The sequence below is a fragment of the Zootoca vivipara genome, chromosome Z1 (genome assembly GCF_965207765.1).
Source record: "Zootoca vivipara chromosome Z1, rZooViv2.hap1.1, whole genome shotgun sequence".
NCBI classification, from domain to species: Eukaryota; Metazoa; Chordata; class Lepidosauria; order Squamata; family Lacertidae; genus Zootoca; species Zootoca vivipara.
The window spans coordinates 65,783,313-65,807,861 of record NC_142583.1 but is presented as its reverse complement, the minus strand read 5'-3'; the positions used below and the strand labels follow the sequence as shown (position 1 = coordinate 65,807,861).

General features: G+C 47.1%; 1 protein-coding gene across 2 annotated transcripts; it reads right to left on the bottom strand.

Annotated features, from left to right (window-relative positions):
- Positions 1-1,230: 1,230 nt before the first annotated feature.
- LOC118079079 (protein FAM47E-like) lies at positions 1,231-23,057 on the bottom strand. 2 transcript variants are annotated; one of them, XM_088660652.1, is made up of 8 exons: positions 22,882-23,057; positions 22,266-22,452; positions 9,286-9,449; positions 7,318-7,468; positions 4,611-4,808; positions 4,230-4,373; positions 2,633-2,710; positions 1,231-1,637 (listed from the first exon to the last, which is right to left on the bottom strand). In XM_088660652.1, exons 1-8 carry the CDS (start codon positions 23,034-23,036, stop codon positions 1,509-1,511), a joined length of 1,206 nt encoding a protein of 401 aa, XP_088516778.1. In that variant the 5' UTR covers positions 23,037-23,057; the 3' UTR covers positions 1,231-1,508. The 2 variants fall into 2 exon arrangements, with proteins under 2 accessions (XP_088516778.1, XP_034959009.3); XM_035103118.3 differs by having other exon boundaries at positions 22,266-22,647; positions 22,882-23,055.
- Positions 23,058-24,549: the final 1,492 nt, after the last annotated feature.

Sequence of the window (24,549 nt, the reverse complement as noted above, 5' to 3'; positions counted from 1 at the left end):
ATGTATAATGAGATAAGAACCCGATATCTCTGTTCAAACCAGGTCCCTCCATGGTTTTGAGCTTGGTGATAAGTTGCAATTCAGCAACTTCTCTTTCCAGTCTATTTCTGAAATTCTTTTGTAGTAAGACAGCTACTTTGAGATCTTGTATAGAATGTCCTGGGAGATTGAAGTGTTCTCCTACTGGTTTTTCTGTCTTCTGGTTCCTGATGTCAGATTTATGTCCATTTATCCTTTGGCGTAGGGTTTGGCCTGTTTGTCCAATATAGAGAGCTGAAGGGCACTGTTGGCATTTGATGGCATACACAATGTTAGAGGATGAGCAATTAAATAGTCCTGAGATGGTATGTTGGATGTTGTTGGGGCCAGTAATGGTGTTGTCTGGGTGTATGTGGCAGCAAAGTTGGCATCTGGGTTTATTGCAGGCTCTGGTACCAGTGTCCATGTTAAGTCTGGTGGTTGTATTATTGTGGGTGAGGAGTTGTTTAAGATTGGGTGGCTGTCTGTAGGCAATGAAAGGTCTTCCTCCCAGAGCTTGAGAAAGGGAGCGGTCATTGTCCAGGAGAGGCTGTAGATCTCTGATGATGCGTTGTACTGTTTTAGCTTGGGAGCTGTATGTGATGACTAGTGGTGTTCTGTTATTTTCTTTTTTGGGTCTGTCTTGCAGCAGGTTCTCTCTAGGTATCTGTCTGGCTCTGTTGATCTGTTGTTTAACTTCATCAGGTGGATATTTTAGTTCTAAAAAGGTTTGCTGTAGATCTCTTAGGTGAGATTCTCTGTCTGTAGAGTTGGAACAGATGCGGTTGTAACGTAAGGCCTGGCTGTATACGATGGATTGTTTGGTATGTTTGGGATGGTAGCTAGAAGCATGTAGATATGTTTGTCGGTCAGTTGGTTTTCTGTATAAGGTGGTGTCTATACGTCCATCCTGTATTTTTATAGTAGTGTCCAAAAAATGTATTTCTTGCATAGATTGGTTCATTGTTAGGTTGATGGTGGGGTGAAAGTCATTGAATGTCTGGTGGAAGGTTTCCAGGGTCTGTTGTCCATGTGTCCAGATAATAAAAATATCGTCAATGTATCGCAGGTACAGGAGAGGTTTGAGTGGGTAGGAGTTAAGGAAACGTTGTTCTAAATCTGCCATGAAGATGTTGGCATACTGTGGGGCCATGCGGGTGCCCATGGCTGTGCCGCTGATCTTTTTTTTTATTATTATTATTTTTTTTTTTTACTTCGATCCAGACCAACACGGCTACCTACCTGTAACTTTCATTTTAAGTGCTGTTGTGAAAATCCTCAAAACGACACCCCATTGCCTTCCAGAACTAATCTTCTGCCCGCACCTCTGGCTCCCTGCTATTGAACCTCAATTCCAGTTGCCCCCCCAACCAGCATGCTCACCCCCACACCTCCCTCAACCCAGCCAGGCAATCGCTCCAACCACTAGGGTGGCCTACAGTAAACCCACGCTCACTTAGGCCTCCTCTTGATAAGTTCAAGCTTTTATATTAATTCCCCATTGTCGATGCAGAATCTTCTATGGGCTCTTCACACCTCTGAAGTTCATTCCTGAAGCGTCTCGGGGCCCCCACTCTTGGTCCAGCTGCTGCTTCTACAGCCAACATCTGCTGCAAGAACTGGTTCAAAACACACACTTTGGTTTGTTTTTTTTTAAAAAGGAGCTCTTCACTATTTTCTGTAGTGCGTCTTTCACACCTCTTGACTACAACTCCCATCTGGAAGGGGCTGGTGGGGCTACAATCTAATGCTGTGTTTCTCTAACTTGAGTCTGCAGCTGTTGTTGGACTACAACTCCCATCACCCCTGGCCGAACCAGTGGTCGGGGTGATGGGAGTTGTAGTCGAACACCAGCTGGGGACCCAAGTTTGAGAAACACCTGCTCTAATCCAATGTGGTATCTCCTCCGCCCTTTGAAACCCTAAGAGCCATAGGTTCCGACTCCCTGGGGCTCTGGGTGCCCGGGCACCCACAAAATTCCCCGTGAAGGATCCGGGCACCCACAAATTTCAGTGCCTGGGCCATGCATGCTGCGTAGCACCCATGGTCATGGGGCCAAGTTGGCACTCCTGCTAAGTATAGACCAGCAAGTGCCAACATGTTGCACCCCAGAATACAATTCCCAGCAGAGCCAGCCAGCATGGCTAATGGTCAGAGATGGTGGGAACTGGAGTCCATCAATATCCGGAGGCTGCCCTGTTGACAACCCCTGATGATACTGAGGTCCGACTCAGGATGAGGCCCTCTTCCTCATAAGGAAGAGCTCTGCTGGACCCAAATCTCATCCGTTCCAACATCCTGTTCTCCCAGTATGGAACCAGATGCTTATGAGAAGCCCTCAGGCAGGAGATGAGCACAATTTTTGAAATTATTACGTATTTTGCATTTTTCAGATTGTAGTTTTATGTTGTGAACCGCCCTGAGATCTATGGATGAAGGGCGGTATACGAATTTAATGAACACAATATAAATACTGCTGTCCTGACTTGGGATTCCCGGGACTGGTTTCCAGAAGCATTTTTCTGGCCTCCAAAACAATGCCTCGATATATAGAAAGCGAGCAACCGAACTTGTTATTGATCACTGATAATAAACGTGTGTGTTCAAGCCTTACATCTGGGATCCGGTAGCCTTTTCCTTCAAGGAATTCCTTAAAAGCATACGTTCCATGAAGCTGCAGGATATCCATATCCTGGAAAGTCATTCAAAACCAAAGCATGTCAAGATGCACATTGAGAGACCATTTCCTCCCTCCCTTCCCTCACCCCAACTCTCTTCTTCTTATTCACCCCCTCTGCATCTCCCTCACCCCTCGACTGAGTGCAAATACACACAAATGTATTACCTGCATTTCCAGGGTCCCAAGAAGTAGAACTCTGGCCTAATGAGACGAAGCATTATGAGCAGGGCTATGCAGTCAGAGTAGGCATGATTCGCAACAGCCCCCATTAAGTTCATGGGTGATACGCAATAATCTATAAATTATTTCTGCATTATTCATCATATATTGTTTATCAAAACTTCTGAGAAAAATACAACACCTTATGCGGAAGCCACAGAGACTTACAAACTACCAAATCTGGAAAAAAACACCTGTTGATATCTGATTCCAATTAGTTTTTCAAATATTTGATCAACAGTTTTTTTCAGATTTGGTAGTTTGTAAGTCTCTGTGGCTTCCGCATAAGGTGCTATATTTTTCTCAGAAGTTTTGATAAACAATGTATGATGAATAATGCGGAATTAATTTAGAGATGATTGTGTATCGCCCAAGTGTTGCATGTATCATACCAGTACTTGTACCAGCAACACAGGTACATTTCCCCAGTATTCTTGTATTTCCCATTAAGTTCATTGGCATTAAGTGCCTCGGATGCCAATATAAGCTACCAAACCAGGCACAAGGATTTTATCTTGACCTACAAAGCCCCAAACAACTTGGACCTAAAGGGCACTACATAGCCATTAATCTGTTGAGGTCCTCCTGGAGTGGCTGCAGCCAACAAAGGTGCAAATTATGTCCACTAGGGGGAGAGCTTTATCTGCAATTGTTAGGGATTCTTTAGGAGGGGGCAATAGATCAAACCAAGATTTATTATCAAGGTGGCTGAGATGCTGCCGCTGCCTTTGCATTTACTTTTCTGGTCCCATTTTGCACATCATCATCATTTTTACCCACCTTTCATCCTAAGGTCCCAGTATTCATACATTTTATGACAGCTAACTGTAAGTCCCTGGTTTGACCATGCATGCCTACATACAACTACGTGATATATATCACTCAGCCTGGACACAGAAGTCCTCCTCCGAGGGCCTTTTGGTGGTTCCCTCCCTGTGAGAAGCCAAGTTACAGGGAACCAGGCAGAGGGCCTTCTCGGTAGTGGCACCCGCCCTGTGGAACGCCCTCCCATCATATGTCAAAGGAAAAAAACAACTATCTGACTATCTGCCCTGTTTAGGGAAGTTTTTAATGTTTGATGTTTAATTGTGCTTTTAAATCTGTTGGGAGCAGCTGGGGTAACCCGGCCAGATGGGCAGGGTATAATTATTATTATTATTATTATTATTATTATTATTATTATTATTATACATCCCAATGTTACTCTCTCATTGACTGCATGACTGATGCGGAGTCTTTCACTCAGAAGAAGACACACACACACACACACACACACACACACACACACACACACACAAATATTTGGCAATACCTTTTCACCCAATGCTCTCTTTGAATTCCCGGAGCTTCTGTCTTTTGCTTTTGGATCTTCTAAAGGTTTCTGTTTCTTCCAACTCTTTGGGTCCAGGTACCAGGCACCATACCTGGTCTTCTCAGACTTGGATTGACAAGATCCCTGAATGATAATAATATTATAATAACATCATCTCTAATTGCATTTTTTTAAAGCTGCATCTCAAACACTGGGTGCCTCCAGAGTCCAGACTGTCACCCTTTTGCAAGAGGGATTAGAGCGCAGTTCTATGCAACTGAAGTAGATTAAAGCACTCCTTTGCCCGAGCTCTTTGCTTTATCCCAAGAACACTATGGCAATTGCAAGATGGCTAAACATGAGAACCCGAGGGTTGCTTACCTTGGAATGGCTACCTTGCTGAGCATCACTTTTCAGGGTAGCCTGGGGAGATGGCATCCCTACATACTTCCGCAACTCAGCAGGTAAATAGTTCAGCTCCTCAACGTATATCGGACCAGACAATGGGGGCTTGGTCTTGTAATTTGTATCAAAGAGGCTTATAATGGTGGCTTCATCAATGTCGTATTTCTCTCCACCCTGGGATGGTAATTCAAATAAAACAGGTATATATTTATATTATTCATATCAATATTTATATTCCAACAAAAGGGATATTTATTAACTCAAGTATATTTCCGCCATTCACAATGGCAGATTAGCCTTGGTAAATATTGCTTGATAAAAAAAAAATCATTTAATTGTTATCTTTATTTTAGGAATCTTAAGAATCAGTTTTAGGTCTTAACTGTTAGGGCTTTAAACCTAAGACGCTGGCAAATTGGCAAAGTCATGTGATTTAAGTTGTTAAGTCATTAAGTTGTTAAGATGCTCAGTATATATAGAGCATTTGTTTTGTTTGCCTGTGGGGTATGGAGCAGTCATGTCTGAAAGCTCTGGGGGTGTTTCTGTTATCTGTCTGCAGTAAACCTGTCTGTAGAAAGTTGGGCTTCCGTGAGTCGTTTCTGCTGCAAAGCTACAAGGATTTTACCACAACAAGAATCCAGCCGCTGTGCTTAATGCTCTGCAAAGAGAACTGTTTCTGGTCTGCGCAGCACAATCGTTTTACTGGACCAGTGCAGAAAAACTCTTATTAACAACATGAAATCTTGTGAGGGGGGCAACTTACAAAAAGCTCGGGCTTCTAGTGATTCAGAACTCAACCAGTCAAGGATCAGCTGCAGCTAAGGATTTCCCCACTGATCAGCTGATTGGGACAAATGGCGAGCCCCACACTGGCAGCTTGCAGGCCCAGTTTGGATTCAGATTTATGGGGAATTCCTTAGTGAAGACAATCCCAGCAAAGCTTGCTGTCAGTGCTGGTCAAGGGGTCAGTCCCTAGTACCCTGAACATGCCCAACCTCATCTGATCTTAGAAGCTAAGCAGGATCAGGCCTGGTTAGTACTTGGATGGGAGTTTTTATGAAGAGCAGTTTAAAAAATGAATGAATGAATGAAAATAAACAAAAGTGGATTCCCTTTTCCCTTTAACGCTAGAGAAATTATCCGGTAAAGCCCAGGTATGCTTTGAGAAGGTTTAAATTCCTTACATGATATTAGATAATTTATTTAATTTATACATTGCTTAATGTGTTTAAAATATCTCTAAGTGGTGTACAAAAAACTAAAGTAACAGCAGACTACAAATGTTGCATTAATACCAAGGTACTGAATATAAAAATCTGTATCAATTCATTTTCCTTCTGACACAGCCTCTCAGCCTCTAGGTTCTTGCCAAGGTCCAAACAAACTCTGAGCTCATCCACAAAAGTCTCACAACAAGAAGAGCTGCTGGAAAAGGTGGACACCACCCTAATTTGAAACTATTGACTTGTTTTCTATGGGCAGGCCCAAGGTGGATGTTGCTTCCTCAGCTGCCCCAGTGGCGTAGCAAGGTCAGGTGGTACCCGGTGCAGAAAATTTCTTATTACACACAAGCACACACCCCACATTGAAATCTAGTTGGACTCCCAAGAGACTGCGATCTACTCACAGTATAAAAACATTGGCTGTGATCTACCCATTGTCATTGCCAGGAGTTGAGCTTTTTTTAGGGCAGGGTTGGCCAAAGTTGTTGAGCTTTTTGGGGAGTTACAGGGTTTGGGTCATGACCTGAGGGAGCTTCTGCCGCTCTCCTTCCCTCCACCCTCTGCTTGTTTGCTCACCAGCCTCCTTCCCGCCCCTCCTCCAGCAGCCCGGGAGTGTGGGGCTGTCAAAACGAAGTTGGAAGGGGCAAAAGGCCGCTGACAAAGTGGCTCAACTCCCCGCTCCCCCCAACAACTCAGGGTAGGCAGAAGTCGCGCTCAGGCGGCACGCTGAATGTCGCCCCCCTCAGTGATGACACCCGGGGCGGTCCTTGCTCTGCCCCTGAGCTGCCCACAATTGTGTCCCATTCAGAGCCCCTCTCCACACCCAGGTCCAGTTACAGCAGGTTTGTTGAGCTTCCCAAGGGCTCCAAAGGGTGGGAAGAGGGGTGCCCTCCACTCACAGCTCTTTCCTCACTCCCGTCCTCTCTTCCTCCTCCAACTGATAAGCGACACCCCTCAGACTGGAGCTTAAACTTTTTTCTGGATTTTGCTAAAGTTGAAATGCATCGATTTTGGCAGGAAAACATTGCATACGCTGAGAGGAAATACAAATTTGAGAGTAATTTTAAAACCCACAGATTAATGTGAAAATGGAATGAAAAGGTCTGAAAACAATGCGGAACAGGAATTGTCAGATTCACCTTTCCCCAGTACATAATCACAACAGGAAAGACTGAGTCAGACCATTGGTCCATCTAGCTCAATACTGTCCGCACTGACTGGCAGTAGCTCTCCAGGGTTTCAGAGAGGGAGGTATTTCTCAATGTTACCTGGAGATGCTGGGAATTTAATTTTGGACCTTCTGCAATGCATGCAAAACAGTTGCTCTGCCAGACAGAGTTACAGACAAGTCAGTCCTTGCTTTTGTGGTTCCCCACATGCAACATTGGGACATTAGTCTGTAGCATAAAACCTACTTCTGGCATTTCAGCAAGATTGCCTGCAGGGATTGTTTTGCTCACCAGAGAATCAAACCACCTGCAGAACTCCTTCGCAGCTTGTTTCACATTCTCACCGAGGGAAGGAACATAATTCATCCTGGCCTCCCTCTCTCTTGCTGCTATTTCCGTTTTAGTGAACCACTTGTAAGGGTCCTTGCCTTTGGGATCCTTGCTGTTGGAAGAAATTGCAGAACGAAACCATTAGCGGTGCAACCCATTCCCCTGTTTGTTTGTTTGTTTGCTTGTTTGCTTGTTTGCTTGCTTGCTTGCTAAATTTTCATTCTCCTCTTCCTCTCAAGGAGGAAGGGCAAGGCAGCAAACGCCAAAGTGGTGAAACAATACAATTTAAAATAGAATGCAAAACATCTAAAAAATATTTTTAAAAGCATAAAACAGTCACATGTTCTCACAGCGTTTTAATTTAGAGAAAAGACAAGTAAGAAGCGAGATGATAGAAATTTATATTTTAAAAAAATGCATCGCATGGAGAAAATGGATAGAGAAAAGTTTTTCTCCCTGTCTCTTAACACTAGAACTTGGAGGAGGAGGAGGAGGAGGAGGAGGAGGAGGAGGAGGAAGAAGAATAAGAAGAAGTGGTAAAGGACCCTGGAGGATTAAGCCCAGTCAAAGGCGATTATGGGGTGCGGCGCTCAACTCGCTTTCAGGCTGAGGGAGCCGGCGTTTGTCCACAGACAGCTTTCCGGGTCATGTGGCCAGCATGACTAAACCGGTTCTGGCGCAACGGAACTCTGTGATGGAAACCAGAGCGCACGGAAACACCGTTTGCCTTCCTGCCACAGTGGTACCTATTTATCTACTTGCACCGACGTGCTTTCGAACTGCTAGGTTGGCAAGAGCTGAGACAGAGCAATGGGAGCTCACCCCGTCACAGGGATTCAAACCGCCAACCTTCCAATCGGCAAGCCCAAGAGGCTCAGTGGTTTAGACCACAGCACCACCCACGTCCCTAGAACTAGAACTTTTTACTAGAACTTGTAAACATCCAACGAAGCTGAATGTTGGAAGATTCAAAACAGATAAAAGAAAGGACTTCTCCACACAGCGTATGGTTAAAACTATGATACTGTAGATAGATGGTAGATGGTAGGTAGGTAGGTAGGTAGGTAGATTAGATAAATAGATAGATAGATAGATAGATAGATAGATGATTGATAGATAGAAAGTGAAATCATATATAACTGCCCTAATAGCATCTCGAGCACAAATCACCATGATATTTAGAAGAGTCCATAATCTTTCAAGTATCACAGGAGTCGGACCCTTGTTTTTTTGCTCTCCACATTATCAGGTGCTGCAGCTATGGGATAACCAACCTCATTTAAACAACAAGCTTAAGTCTAATTAATGCTTGAAGGAGTTAATACCATAGAGTATGCTGTCCTGCCAGGCTTTACTCACCTTAGGAGGGACACTAGGCAATCAAGCCTTTGCTCCCCTTCAGTCTGCCTGAAATGCTCAGCATGTGAAGAGGCTAAACTGGTTGCTCCAGCTTAGCCACATGGCTCTCACAAGCCACTCTTGAGTTCCAATCCTATCCAATTAGGAACTTTCAGCACTGTAACTAAGCCAGGTTTTACTGCCTGGGCAGCTTTTCTTGACTGTTGTAAGGAAAAGCATATGAAACTAATATTGGAAGAAGTTGTAAGTAAACAATTTTAACTTACCTAACATGTGGGTTTTTTCTATGCTAGGGGAAGAGGGAAGTTTCGGAACTCACAAGGACATATTTTAAAGGACTAACAGCCTATATTTCCCCACTTTACTTTGCCACTTATTTCATGATTTTAATTCTCTGCTGGGGTTCTCCTTTGGCGAGAGAACCTGCCCCAAACATGGATCTTGGCATTCAGGGAATTCTGGTTTACATACCTATGTTTCCCTTACCTTACCACCATCATTATTTCAGTACCATCATCCTTTCAGAGGTGACCCATCATGCTCTTTTGCTGTGTGATCCCTGACACTCACCAGCCAATGAGCTTGGCCCGCGATTGCTTCTTTCTTTTGTCCTCCAACCGAGACGGAACTGCAGAGGGAACTGGGTACTCCTGTGTAATGTCAGCATCAGCAACAACGTCTTCATTCATCGGAAGCATCTCTGGGTCCAGGATGCTTAGAACTTCCTTGAAAAGCTAAGAATAAAATCAGCCAGAAATAATTTCTCAGTGTAAATGGAACAAGAGTGTGACTTCCTTGGGCAACATTTGAGCCAGCCCTCGTTGAGCCATTCATATACCCCTTAAAATGGGGGGGGGGGATATTATATTTTTGTCTGTGATGCATTACATGCATCTTGGCTTATTTGCACAAAATTTGCACACAGGTTGTAGGACGTTGCTGTTTATTGAGCACTGCCATTCATCATTTTGTGAGATGGGATATACCTGCCCAACCCAATATTTTTTCAAGTTGGCATCCCTGGGGGACAACTCTTTTTAAAAATTAAGGATGAATTGATTGCACTATGCACAATCGTAGGGAATGTGGGAATCACCATAGGAAATATTTTATAGAAGTTCACCACCAATGCAGGGATGGATGAGGAAGGCAGTGTGAACCTTACCAGAGTAAGTGGTCCAAGCATGACACTGTATTATGATGAGTCATGGGAATGAGTCATCAATGCTAGATCACCCTCTCCTGGGACAGATGAGAACAGCAAGCCTGGAGTGTGACCTCCTACATGCGTTGGACCAAGGACATGTGGGGACAGTCCCAGGGCTGCTGATAGACCTGGGAACCACGATATGGAAATTAAGTGGCACTTCTAATGCATAGCAATGTTTTCTGCTTGATGAACAGGATGTTTCAGTTTTGTACCTAGTAGGACAATTTCAATGCATTTATCAGTTATTTGACATTGAAAAGAGTTCACAGATCAGTTTCATTCAATTCTGGGGAATAGATGTCAACATATAGTTCGCCATTAAGAAACTGTGAATTAAAAACTTGTTTAAAATAAACCTTCCCACTTACCAGCCATAATATGTATGTCAACCTCATCTTTCCATAGCATAGATTTTTATGCTACTAAGGCCCAGAATTTAACTGTATCGCTCCCAACTGCAGCTTGTTCCAATTTTTGGCAAAGTTGTTCGCAACGAAGCACTCGTTTTACTTTTAGCAATTGTTTGTGCAGCATTTCCTTCCTTGTTGCACCATTTCTATTACCCATGTTTCATTTCCCAATTGTCTGCCTTGCTAATCTATTTAGCTCTTGTTTCTTTTTCCTACATTCCTCATCATACCATGGTTTACTGGCTTTATATTTATGTCTGACACTGCAAGTTTTAGTTATCACTGGCTTCAATTTCTGAATACTGTACTGTATGTTGTTCATATATCTCCTTCTCCTTCAAGAACTCCATTCAATCACCTCATGGCTGAGGACTTAAGTTTTCTATTCTTTCTTGTAAATTAACATCCCATTTCAGCCTGCACTGGCCAATTTTGGATATATGCTGTGGCTTGTTTGGCTTCAAAGGCAACTGATGTACTAACATGGCTTGATGATTACTTCTGGTTCTTCACCCAGCCTGCAAATAGGGCCGGACCTGCCCATCCCTATCTAATGTAAGATCCAGCCACCAGCATGGTGTATGAATTTTGGTTGGTTGTCTTTAAAGAAATAGAATCAATTTGTAGTATAAAAATCGTACAATTCCTTCTCTTAGTTTTGCTGGGGAATATAGCTGAATCAAATCAGCAATTGTGCAACAAGGGATGCCTAATCTTTATTCTAGTCACTGTGGGCCTAGTAATTGCCAAACATTGATATTCTGCCATGGGACTGTCATTAGACTCTTGGTACTGTATATGCAAGGGTCATTTGGATATCGTGAGTATGATGTTCTTTTTTAAAAAAGTAACTTAAGGGATTTTCCAAGGAAAGGGTAAACCTTGATTAGATGAGGGTTGGAATACAGGCTGGCATCTTGATGCCAACAACATTTTGCAGTTGCTGCAAAAAGAAAAAGAAAAGACTTGCCTATGTGAGCAGGACCACAAGAAAATCCCATTTGGAAGCAGCCAAAACGTCTTTCTACAAACAAGTGTAGATGTAAAGAAACATCTCAGAAAGGCATCAGAAATAACAGAGCTCATTGTGAGCTGGGCCTTTGATGCTTATAAACACAAATCAGAAAAATGCATGGGAATAATGAAGGCCTTTCAGTTTGGACCACAAACTGCGCCCAGGGAGTGATGGCTTCAGTTTCTGGTTGACATTGGTCTGTTATGCCCCTTGCAACATCAGTAAAAGTCCCCTGCAGTAAGAACCCTGTTCCCCCACCGCATTTGTGAGGTGTGAGAGCCAGAAAAGGGAAGTTCCTCCCATTTTTATTTTACAGAGAATCCCCCATTGGTATCGGGTGAGAGATATAGCAAACGATGTCAGTGGTGCACAGCAAATTATTCCTTTCACTAACTCCTCTTCAGTGGTGAAATCTCAGTGGTAGAGCATCTGCTTTGCATGCAAAAGGTCCCGGGTTCAATCCCTGTCTTGAAATTGTGATTAGGTGTTTTATCATTCAGCTGCCCTGTGCCCCTTTGGGTGGAAGGAAGGAACATAACTTATATCATCGTCCAAATCAAATACCAGCAAATTTAAGCTGTGCAATTCAATGTGATCTGTAGCTCTTGCAAAGCCACTTCCGCGCTTGCGTCGGAGGTGGGGTTGTGGGCTGCCCGACTGTACCATCGCGTAGGGGCTGAGAGTTCAGCCCCTGCGCGATGGTGCGCTCCTGCCTGCGTCACACCCCGACCGGCCAATGAGGCTGGGCGGGGCGGGGCCACACCGTTTAAAGGCCTCCGCAGGCGGGAAAGCCTCCTCTCTTCTCCGCTGTTCGCCGAGCGAACAATTCATTCCGCTGTGGATCTCTGGTGTCGTGATTTTGCCTGCTTGTTTGTTTCGCTGCTTGTTTGTTTGGCCTTCGGCTCACTCCTTTTTCCCCTTTCTCTTTACCCTGGTTCTTCGCTCCAATTGCAGGTGCATCGCGGGGAGGCTAGGTTCCGCGAGCGGCAGCGCTACCGCTCATCAGCTGTTCCTGATCGTCAGCTGTTCCCCGCGTTGCGGCTCCGTTCTTTTTCTGCAGGTTCAGGGGACCTCAGCCAAGGAACTGACTGAAGCTCGTCAAAGCACTGCCAGGTGCCGGGGCTCCGGCAGCTCCCTGAAGTGCAGCAGCCGCATCGGGCTTTCTTGAGCGACGCAGCGGAGCGGGGTCGAGAGAGAGCCTTTTGGATCGCTGCAGGGTCGAGGCGGCTGCCTCCCCGCGACGTAAAAATCTGCCTGAAGCCTTCTGGCCTTTCCACGGCGCCTAACGTGGTGTATCTCTGCCTTTAATTCTCGGCGCCCGAGTCTGAGGCGGCTGCACCCCCCCCCGCATCGCCCCGCATCGCATCGACGCGGACATCGCCGTGTGGAGCCTCCTGCAACGTGTGGTGAGCTACCCGCTGTCGCGGGGAGGTCTCTTCTTGGTTTCTTATCCCCTTTCGGCTATATTATTTTGAGTGGCTGCTGAGGATCTCCTGGGGCTCGCGGGTTTGCTTACCTAGCGTCATTAGGCAGTTGGCCATCTTGTGTGTGGCCACGTGCGTCCCCCTTGCAGCCGCCATTTTGAGGAGGTCTTTTCCAGTTAGGCAGGCGGCCATCTTGCGTGTGGCCACGTGCGTCTGCTTGCAGCCGCCATTTTGGGGAGGTCTTTTCCAGTCTGTTGTTTGCCAGCCATTGTGAGTGTGGCCACGGGCCTTTTGCGGGGGGCAGCCATCTTGAGGAGGTTTTTTCCTGTCTGTTGTTTGCCAGCTAGTAACACATTGTTAACGTGCTGTTTGCCAGCGACTTTAACGCATACTTAGAGGGATTATAAATATAAAGTTATATACAGATTCCTTGATAAGCCTGTGGAGTTCTCTTTTACCTGGCAGTCTTTTGGAATAAGGCTTGTTTTCCCCCAATAGGATGTGCTAGGCTGAGAATTAATTATTTAATTTACCCTGGCATAATTTCCTCTTTCGATCAATAGATTAATTGCACGGTCTGTATTAATTGCACGGTCTGGATTTCATTGCTTGCTCAGGTATTTTATTAGCTATAGGAATACATTGAATTAATTTGGGGTGTGATATCCCGTCCCTAGAGTCAATTTGAAGGGGAATTAATTACCCTGTCATAATTTTCGTTTGGGGGCTGCTTAAGTGGGCGGAAATTCATTTGAATAATTAATTAGCAGGTTAGACTACATAATTATCAACTTTGAATTTATTTGAGGGAATTCATTAATGTGCTTTTTAATTAATTGGCTGAGGATCTAGAATTTGTTTGGAGTTAATCCCCTGTGTCCCCGGGGCTGGTGTGCCCTCACATTATAATTACACTGTTTTTAATTTATTAATTAAAATAGTTGATTGAATCAGCAGCATTTGGAAGTTAGGAACCTAATAGTATAATATTAAATAAATAACAGTATATATATATATATATATATATAAATAAATAACAGTATATTTATATATATATATATTTGTATATATATATATATATATATATATATATATATATATATATATATATATACGCACACGCACACACACACGCACATACACACACACACACACACATACACGCATATATATAAATACACACATATATATATAAATACACACACATATACACATACATATACACACACACACACACGGACACACGTGCACATATAAGTAATAACAGTAAATTAGGTGAATTCTTTGTGAGCCTACATTCGGTGTAGCACCTTTCCGAGAATGGCTCCTAAGCGTGCGCAGGGTAAGGCCCCTTCCAAGAGCCCTGCAGCACAGGACAGGACTGAGGCCCTGGTCCGGGTAGTCTCCACACTTCAAAAAACCCAGCTGGATGTTTGCAAGCAGCTGGCGGCCATTGCAAAAACGCTAGCTCCCACGGCTGCCGCCACACAGGAGGATCCGTGCGAGTTCCAAGAGGAGCTGGCCGAGTCACAGGATTTCTTCCTTGACACTGGTGTAATAGAAAGCGATTCGCCCTGTACCTCTGCTTCTCTGTTTTCCAGCTCAAGTTCCGACCGGGGAAGCAACGCGTGCCAAGCCCCGCGGACACGCGGGCAGAAGGCGCGTGCTAATGCCGCCAGTTCCCAAGGGCAGGGGGTGGGGTCTCAATCGGCAGGTCCTTCCAATCAGTCTTCTGCAGGTCACCGGGCGGCCCAGCCTGGGCAAGCTCTCGTCCAACAGGGAGCCGGGGAATCCGACACGTCGGGGGATGACGGCACCTCCAGACCTGGTGGAGGTACCGAGAAGGAGCCAAGGATTGAGGAAGAGCGTCAAGGGGGGAAAGCCAAGAAGAAGACCGACAAGCGCAAGAGGAGCAAGGACGACTCTGACGATTCAGGTACGACCTCCGAATCGGATGGGGACATCCCGATGGAGGATTATTGGGGGATTGCGGAAGACCAGACGGGCCTTCCTCTTTGGATACATAGGCGGCGATCGAGCGCCCATCGTAAGGGTTTTAAAGGGACTTTAGAATGGAGGGATGGCGCCTTAGTGCCAGACTCAAAATATTCCACCAACTCTGACACCGACATTTTCCTGGGTTCGCATTTGTCCAATAAAAAGAGGGAAAAGATTTTGAACGGGGATTTTATTGACATTTTCACCCTTTTGCCTTTGTCGCATACGCTGGGAAAGGGCGAAAAGAGGAAGGACTACGGTAGGCGCAGATATAAGACCCCCCGCGCCGACCGTACTTTCGAAAACTGGCTAGATGGTATCCACATCTGGGCGGCGGTCATCTCAGCCGCATACCCCAAGAGGGCCTTGCACTTGTGGGCCTATGTAGCTGACGTTAGGTTGGCAAATAAGATGGCCGGGGAGGCGGCGGCTCTAAACTACGATGAAGACTTTCGTAGGAACGCGTCTCAGAATCCAAAGACCAGGTGGGATCAGCGCAATCAGCACTTTTGGAGTTACCATGTGGTCCCATACGTTGAAAGGAAGCAGACGGATCCCCCTAAGTCAGGCAGGTTTGAGCCAAGGAGGGACCCGCGCCGCAGGGTCTGCTGGGAATATAATAAGGGCATCTGCCAGCGGCCCAATTGCAGATATACGCATGAATGCGAGAAATGTCTAGGGCAGCATCCTGGAGTGTCATGTTTCAAAGGGAGGCAGTCCTTTCGCGGCGGCCGGGGCAATTCACACCAGGGCCCCAGGCACACAGGTGGCGCCCCCCAGGGAACAGGTAGCAATCGGTTCTAATACATCACTCACTCTGGCTTTCTCCCCTATAAAGCTCGGTCCCCTGAAACTCCTTTTAGATCTCTATCCCAATAAAAAGGCGGCTAACTACCTCTGGGAGGGGTTCTCCTCCGGTTTTCGAATCCCAGTAAAAAGCCCACCCCTTTCGTGCAACCCCCCCAATCAGAAATCTGTTAGGGAAAGACCCGACATAGCGATTAAGAAAATCAACAAGGAGATTACCGCTGGTCGGGTGGCGGGTCCTTTTGCGGTGCCACCCATATCCGAACTCCACATTTCCCCTTTGGGAATAGTCCCTAAAAAAGCGCCAGGCGAATTCAGGCTCATTCATAATCTCTCTCATCCGAGGGGCAGATCCGTAAACGATGGCATACCTCAGGAGCTTTGCACGGTGAAATATGCCTCCTTCGACCAGGCAGTAAAGCTTGTAAGGCAATTTGGTAAGGGCGCCTTGTTGGCAAAGTGTGACATCGAATCAGCATTTCGCCTCCTGCCTGTCCACCCGCAGGACTTCAGATGGCTGGGCTTTCGGTTTGATGGGGCATATTTCATCGACAAAGCCATGCCTATGGGTTGTTCTGTGGCATGCTCTGCATTTGAGGCCTTTAGCACGTTCCTGGATTGGGCCCTGCGCTTTAAAACTGGCCTCTCTGGAGTCTCGCATTATTTGGATGATTTTCTCTTCGTGGCTAGGGCAAATAGTCCGGAGTGTGCAGGCCTTATGCAAGCATTTTCGGCCCTTGCTCACGAGCTGGGGGTGCCATTAGCAGCAGACAAAACTGAAGGGCCCGTCTCACGTTTAACTTATTTAGGCATAGAATTAGACACAGTAGAGCAAACGTCCCGTTTGCCCGCGGACAAAATTAAAGGCCTTAAGGAGACCATTAGACAGCTCATCCCCTGCAAAAAACTTACCCTTAGACAAATCCAATCTCTCCTGGGTCACCTGAATTTCGCGTGCAAGGTAATATCTCCAGGCCGCCCCTTCTGCCTGCGATTAGCCAGACTTACGGCAGGTTTAACAAAACCCTTTCATAGGAGGCGTCTCCCCCGAGGCGTCAAGGCTGACCTCGAGTCCTGGCTTACATTTCTGGGAGATTATAATGGGGTATCCCTATGGCAGGACAGCTTGGCTCTGCATTCCGATTTTCAGGTACAGTCAGACGCGGCCGGCTCTTTGGGTTTTGGAGTCTATTTCAAGGGTAAATGGTGTGCGCAGCGTTGGCCGGCCAGCTGGCAGGGTACAGACATTACACGCGACTTAACATTCTTAGAGTTCTTCCCTATAGTGGTAGCAGTGCACCTATGGTCCGAGGAATTCAGGGATCGGCGAGTCTGCTTCAGAACCAACAACCAAGCGGTGGTCAGCGTCCTCGCTCGCCAATCATCAAGATCTCCGAGGGTGTCATCTCTCTTACGCCATTTCGTCCTACTAAGCTTGAAATTTAACATGCATTTCTCAGCCAAATTTGTGCCTGGGCTTAATAATAATATCGCAGATGCTTTGTCTCGCTTCCAGATGGACCGCTTCCGCTCGTTGGCTCCAGAGGCACGCCTGTGGCCAGAGCCGTTCCCGGAACACCTATGGAACCTTGGGAGCGCGAAATTCTGAAGGGAGTATTTGCATCGGTTGCCCCCTCTACCCTTAACTCTTATAAACGGGCGTGGTCAGATTTCACTAAGTTTAGGCAGAAAGGAACCACGGGTCCTACTCCGGGTCCGCCTTCCCAGGAAGAGGTTATGCAATACATAGTGCATTTGAGGAATCTGGGGCGAGCCGCTAAGACCCTTCAAATTCACACAGCGGCCATAACATTCTTCTCAAAATCACTTTATTTCATAGACCCGTGCGATAACTTCCACTTACGCAGGGCTATGGAGGGCTGGCGTCGGCTCCAGCCTCCAGCCAGTGACAACAGGCGGGCTATCACGTTTGACATGTTGGTTCAGATACACAAGCAGTTGAGAACCCTTTGCTGGTCGAAATTTGAGGCGCGCTTATTTTCAGCCGCGTTTTCGATGGCCTACTTTGGGGCGCTCAGAGTAGGCGAGGTGGTCTGCGAGGACCAACCAGACGGTGTCACACGGGGTATTTTAATAGGGGATGTGTCACTGTCCGACACCCAGGTTCTGGTACACATCCGACGTTCTAAGACCAACCAAAAGGGGAAGGGCGCCGTAGTACGCCTCCCTGCGACAGGGGCCGCGGGTCCGTGTCCAGTGAAAGATACCAGGAGGTTCCTTCACCTGCGCCCGGCGGGCCCAGGTCCCTTCCTTATTCACCCGGACAAGGCCAGGCTTACCCGCCAGCAATTCACCAGGGTCCTGCGCAAGGCCATTGCCTCTTGCGGGTATAACCCCACCGAATTCTCGCCCCACTCCTTCAGGATTGGTGCAGCCACTTCAGCCATGCACCTGGGCCTCTCTTCCGAAAGGATTCAGGACTTGGGAAGGTGGAAATCAAACGCATACAAAAGGTACATTCGTACGTAGCATACAGCTGATCCCGGGTTGTCACTCTTTGTTTTCCAGGTGGCCGGATAATGCGCGTTTGGATAGCCGGGCACAGCGTAGTTCACTGGGCCCGCGAAAGGGCGATCGAGGTGGGCCTGGGGCACGGGCTGGGCCTTCCAGCATCCGTGAGAGTGTCCTGGATTGCAAAGAGAGGCATGAAGTGGAATGAGCTATTGCCGACCCTTGAAAGCCGGGCTGCTTCACTCGGCTACCCTGACCTGCTTGTGCTGCAGCTAGGGGAGAACGACCTGGCCTACCGTAACGCAGTGGACTTGAAGTTGCAAATTTTCCGTGATCTTGATACCCTATTGGATTCCTGCCCGGGGATGACGCTGCTTTGGTCATCCCTGCTGGAGAGGCGCATTTGGCGCGATGGACGTTGCCCGATCGCTATGAACAGAACTAGGCGGCGCTTGAATTCTTTCATGATCCGCAGAGTGTTAGCCTTGAATGGCCGAGTAGTCTCGCACCCAAGCCTAAAACAGAGTGAAGCAGCCCTGTATCGTCATGACGGTGTGCATCTATCGCCTACGGGGAATGATATCTGGCTCGAAAACATAATTACAGGAATCCACGATTGGCTACATGTTAGTGTACATAACTAGGCGAATAAGAGATTAGGACCACAGCCCCCCCCTTAATAACGGTATAATTTTAAATAATTAAATAATGTTTATGTTAGGCCACGAGTTGGCAAGAGGTGACTACATGTGAGCGGATTGGCGGCGAGCCAGGGTGGGCTCGAGTGGCGGTTAGGCGTTGGAAATTTGCATAACAATCAGTGGAGGAGGGGCAAGTACGTCATCAGCTGCCCTATCTTGGAGAGGTAATTCCGTTAAAGGATTCCGGGGGCGAGGCTTGGTCCTGAGCCTGGAGTTGCCTGGGCCGTAAGGCACGCCCCATCGGTGGCCACAGGAGGAGCTCTAGTAGATCTACGTCGCGGGGCTCCTTTCTGGTGGTTAACTTCTCACAGACTTCAACACACGGGTTGGAGTCGGATATAGTCTGTTAGGTTCCAACGCCTAAGCCAATTCCGCTCTACATGCTTATTTAATAAAGTTGTGGCCTTAACCACCCAATTAATTAAATCTTAAACCTGGTGTCACGAGTCTTTATTCCGGGGAAGGAGGGCATATAGCCACACAAAGCCACTTCCGCGCTTGCGTCGGAGGTGGGGTTGTGGGCTGCCCAACTGTACCATCGCGTAGGGGCTGAGAGTTCAGCCCCTGCGCGATGGTGCGCTCCTGCCTGCGTCACACCCCGACCGGCCAATGAGGCTGGGCGGGGCGGGGCCACACCGTTTAAAGGCCTCCGCAGGCGGGAAAGCCTCCTCTCTTCTCCGCTGTTCGCCGAGCGAACAATTCACCCGCCCGCCCACCCCTTAATAAGAGGCAAGGGGACGCTGCTATGGACGTCAGTTGGTTGCCCTGGCTGGCCAGGGGGCTGGGTAGGATTTTTCCCATACTGGGTTAGCCATGATGGGTTTTTCGCCTACCTCGTAGCATGTCGTCACAACTTAGGTTAGGCGGTTAGGCGTTGGAAATTTGCATAACAATCAGTGGAGGAGGGGCAAGTACGTCATCAGCTGCCCTATCTTGGAGAGGTAATTCCGTTAAAGGATTCCGGGGGCGAGGCTTGGTCCTGAGCCTGGAGTTGCCTGGGCCGTAAGGCACGCCCCATCGGTGGCCACAGGAGGAGCTCTAGTAGATCTACGTCGCGGGGCTCCTTTCTGGTGGTTAACTTCTCACAGACTTCAACACACGGGTTGGAGTCGGATATAGTCTGTTAGGTTCCAACGCCTAAGCCAATTCCGCTCTACATGCTTATTTAATAAAGTTGTGGCCTTAACCACCCAATTAATTAAATCTTAAACCTGGTGTCACGAGTCTTTATTCCGGGGAAGGAGGGCATATAGCCACACAAAGCCACTTCCGCGCTTGCGTCGGAGGTGGGGTTGTGGGCTGCCCGACTGTACCATCGCGTAGGGGCTGAGAGTTCAGCCCCTGCGCGATGGTGCGCTCCTGCCTGCGTCACACCCCGACCGGCCAATGAGGCTGGGCGGGGCGGGGCCACACCGTTTAAAGGCCTCCGCAGGCGGGAAAGCCTCCTCTCTTCTCCGCTGTTCGCCGAGCGAACAATTCACCCGCCCGCCCACCCCTTAATAAGAGGCAAGGGGACGCTGCTATGGACGTCAGTTGGTTGCCCTGGCTGGCCAGGGGGCTGGGTAGGATTTTTCCCATACTGGGTTAGCCATGATGGGTTTTTCGCCTACCTCGTAGCATGTCGTCACAACTTAGGTTAGGCGGTTAGGCGTTGGAAATTTGCATAACAATCAGTGGAGGAGGGGCAAGTACGTCATCAGCTGCCCTATCTTGGAGAGGTAATTCCGTTAAAGGATTCCGGGGGCGAGGCTTGGTCCTGAGCCTGGAGTTGCCTGGGCCGTAAGGCACGCCCCATCGGTGGCCACAGGAGGAGCTCTAGTAGATCTACGTCGCGGGGCTCCTTTCTGGTGGTTAACTTCTCACAGACTTCAACACACGGGTTGGAGTCGGATATAGTCTGTTAGGTTCCAACGCCTAAGCCAATTCCGCTCTACATGCTTATTTAATAAAGTTGTGGCCTTAACCACCCAATTAATTAAATCTTAAACCTGGTGTCACGAGTCTTTATTCCGGGGAAGGAGGGCATATAGCCACACAAACAATCCTACTTCCCCAAAGGACTAGACTGTTTGCAAGAAGGAAAGTGATAGAAAAAGGCAATGGGAAGTGTGGATAGCACCTGCTTTGACACAATGTCATTTAAGTTGCCCACATACTGTTCAGGATGCATGCTCAATAAACAAGTGATCTGGAAATATCCCGTGTCACAATTAGGGATAGGCAAATCTGTCAAGATTATTTTCTCTCTGTTTCTTATTTTTCCAATCTTCTCCACATTTCCACATCTGTTTGCAATTTTTTTAAAAAAGAGTCCTCATTAATATTTGTCAGCAGCTTGCTTTAAATTTCTCCTAATGTATACAATTTTCTATGCGATTTTGCCTAATATAATGCATTTTTGCATGCTGCTTTCATTAATATGCCCACTTTTATTCATGCACTACCTAGTACATGCATTTTTCTACATGTTGCTTGTTCAGAAAACTGGTTTTCAAAATTCAGGGAATGGTAGTTTAACCATGTGTTGTGTGAATGTCAAAGGATGAGTGGGTTTCATTTCATGTGTTGCTGAAGAAAGTGTGCATTAGGTAGATTTGCCTTTCTATGTGACTTGAATCAAAATACTCCCAATTCTTCCTAATGTTTAGTGGGAATCTCCTTTCTTGTGACTTGAAGCCATTGGTTCGAGTCCTAACCAGGAGAAAAGAAGCTTGCTCAATCTTCCATGTGACAGCCCTTAAGATATGTGAAGATGGCTATCATCAGGAACTTGCTGCCAAGGAGTGTGGTGGAGTCTCCTTCTTTGGAGGTCTTTAAGCGGAGGCTTGACAGCCATCTGTCAGGAATGCTTTGATGGTGTTTCCTGCTTGGCAGGGGGTTGGACTGGACGGCCCTTGTGGTCTCTTCCAACTCTATGATTCTACCAGGCCCGTCTTACCCATAGAGGCTAGTGGCGCAGGGCGCCACAGCGCCAGGTTCTGGAGGATGCCAGGCGAGAGTCCGGGGAACACTGAAAAAGTGCGCTGAGTGAGAGAGGGTGCGTGCGCCGCTCCTGCCAAGGTTCGGCTCGGTTTTTTCCCTTTTAGCCTGCAGGCGCCGAATTCTGCAGGACGGCAGAAGACTAAAAGGGGGGAAAACGAGCCAACGCTCAGTGGGAGCAGCACATGCGCCCTCGCTCGCTCGGCGCAGACCCGCTCACTCGGTGTGTTGCCTGCCATGGCCACCACAGCACAAAGTGGCCAGCTAAGCTGGGAGGCACTGCGTCCAGCCTCTGCCTATTCCCCGCCAGAGGAGCTGCCCTCCAGCCGCTGCCCATCTCCTCCATCCCTTTAAGAAAGGTTGGAAACTCTGGGAAGGGGGGGGGCGCCAGAGGGATCTTTGCACCACGACGCTGGATATGCTTAAGACGGCCCTGGCTATCATATCTTCATACGACAACCGTTTAGATCTGTTTCAGCCTTAGCTGACTTGTTTTATTAAAAAAATACTTTTTGCACAAATGCTGAACCTTACCTCTGGGGGGATGCTTTCTTCCAGGTGAGGGTAGAGTGCTAAGGGGTGCTGGCTAAGGCAATACTCAATCTGAGCAATGTAGTCCCTTCTGGCTTGCAGATTTGGGCTGATTTTGGAGGTCTTCGTCTGGGGCTTGGTTAGCATCCTTTTGGCCCTCTGTTGCATTTTGCCCGGGTCCTCAGGTTTACTAGGGAGAATAATAGGGGTGAGCTCCTTTGGGCGTTGGATGACAATGTTGTCACAAGGAGGAGGGAAGCCGTTCCTGAAATCGTCCGAGCCATTTTTCAGGAAACGCCAGCGCTGGCCATTTAAGGAATCCGAAAGCCCGGATTTGTTAAGGGAATGCTTTTGAAAACATTTAAAGGGCATTTTCTTCTTGCATCTGGAAAACAACGATGGCACTATGTTAATAATAATAATAATAATAATTAAAAAAACATGTTCCAACCACCAAACTTGCAGGATCAAACTGAAGTTTGCAGCTTATCTTTACACTGTAAAAAGATGGAATTTACCACACAACCCCAGGCTATATTTCTATGGGGCTTACACCCGGGTATGTTTTCTTAGAACTACAACTGTTCTTAGCTAAAATTGCAATTAGAAGAATACATACCAGCAGGTGAAAGTAGCAAAATTCCACACAAAATCCGGCATCCAAGACGTGTGCAAATATTGCATCAAATGTTGGCTGGCTGGCTTCACAGTTTTCACAAAGCAGCAAATCTTTGCCTCCCGGTAGAAAGGAGACAACTGAGCAGCGCTAAGCATGTGCTCTTGGTGTGTTTGGGCCTCGTTGTTGTGGCAACCGAATTCTGCCAAGCTGGTTCGTTCACGGAAGCAAATTTTCTACAGGCACGGACAAAGAGGATTTACCCGCCTTTTATGCTGCAAGGAAGTACAGTGGAACCTCGGTTTATGAACACCTCGGTTTATGAATTTTCGGTTTATGAACACTGCGGACCCATCTGGAACGGATTAATTCATTTTCCATTACTTTCAATGGGAAAGTTCGCTTCAGTTTATGAACGCTTCAGTTTATGAACAGACTTCCGGAACCAATTACACCCATGCTTCAGTTTATGAACGCTTCAGTTTAAGTACCCCGCGGACCGTCTGGAACAGATTAATCCACTTTCCATTACTTTCAATGGGAAAGTTCGCTTCAGTTTATGAACGCTTCAGTTTATGAACAGACTTCCGGAACCAATTGTGTTCATAAACCGAGGTACCACTGTAACCTGAAAACACCTTGAAGGTCTCGATCCAGAGAACGGTGGCATGAGCTCCACTCCCAGGATGCTAGGGCAGGTTGGGAAACTTTCCTCAGAATGAGGGCCACATTCTCTCGCAGGCTGCGGACATGGCAGGGTTCTGCAAACCATTGGTGTGTGTGTGGCAAGCATAGATGTGGGGGGCCAGACAGGCACTGCTCTCCATCCTAGCAAGCAAGGCATTACTGTATCAGAGTTCAAGGATGCATTTCAGCCACATAAAATTAGGAGAGGAGGACCCAGAGCAGAGAGAGAGAGAGGCCTCACGTTCTCCATTTCTGCAAGGAACATGCAACTTGGAGGGTGTGTTACTATAATTCTAAAGGTCTCAAATATAGAATAAAGGTCCATAAATGTACAAAGCAAACACACACACACACACATGAGTATATAAACCACGTGTCTGAAATAGTACAGGAGAGCAATCCTGAAGCCATTTTGACTCTCCCAAATTGACCTCAAATATTTCTCTGCAAGAAGGAAGGAAATGCAAAAAGCTTTCCCATTGTCTTTGGACTGTAGGGGCCTACATCTCCCTGCAAATAACAGTCCGGCAAGGATCTGTTAAGCTGAGCAAACTATCAATAGGTGTAAGAGATTCAGGAACTAAGTATTTACCATCTCATGCCCAGGCTACCCCGAAAATGCAATCAAGTAAGGCATTATCAGGTATCCTGGCAGACAGGAGAGAAGCAACCCTCTCAAGTTTCTGCTGCAGACAGCCTCCTTCTGTGATGTATGTATGATGTTGGGGGGGGCGGTCTTGGGGTACAAGGTGGGCAATTCCAAAAGTCTTTATAGGGGCTTGTGCACCATCGTTCTGGGTCTCTCCTACCTCCTTGCAAGGAGGGGAGGGTACTCTGTTGCAACAGGAAAAATAAAGACCCGCCTTGCTTTCTATGGATCTTGCCTCCATCCATTTATCTCTGACCAGTTCTTATGCTTCCAGTTGCTTCAAACTGCGCAATATTTAATATCTGCAATAGAGGTTGGTTCCACACGATAGCAGG

What these genes read in the sequence shown, in the direction of transcription:
- LOC118079079 (XM_035103118.3), bottom strand. Translation starts at nt 22,634, where the DNA reads ATGCCCTTTAAATGTTTTCAAAAGCATTCCCTTAACAAATCCGGGCTT. An exon ending in GCAGGTGGTTTGATTCTCTG is followed by an intron (nt 4,809 to 7,317) that starts GTGAGCAAAACA and finishes TTACCATCCCAG; the next exon opens with GGTGGAGAGAAATACGACAT. An exon ending in AAGGCTACCGGATCCCAGAT is followed by an intron (nt 1,638 to 2,632) that starts GTAAGGCTTGAA and finishes GTTTTGAACCAG; the next exon opens with TTCTTGCAGCAGATGTTGGC.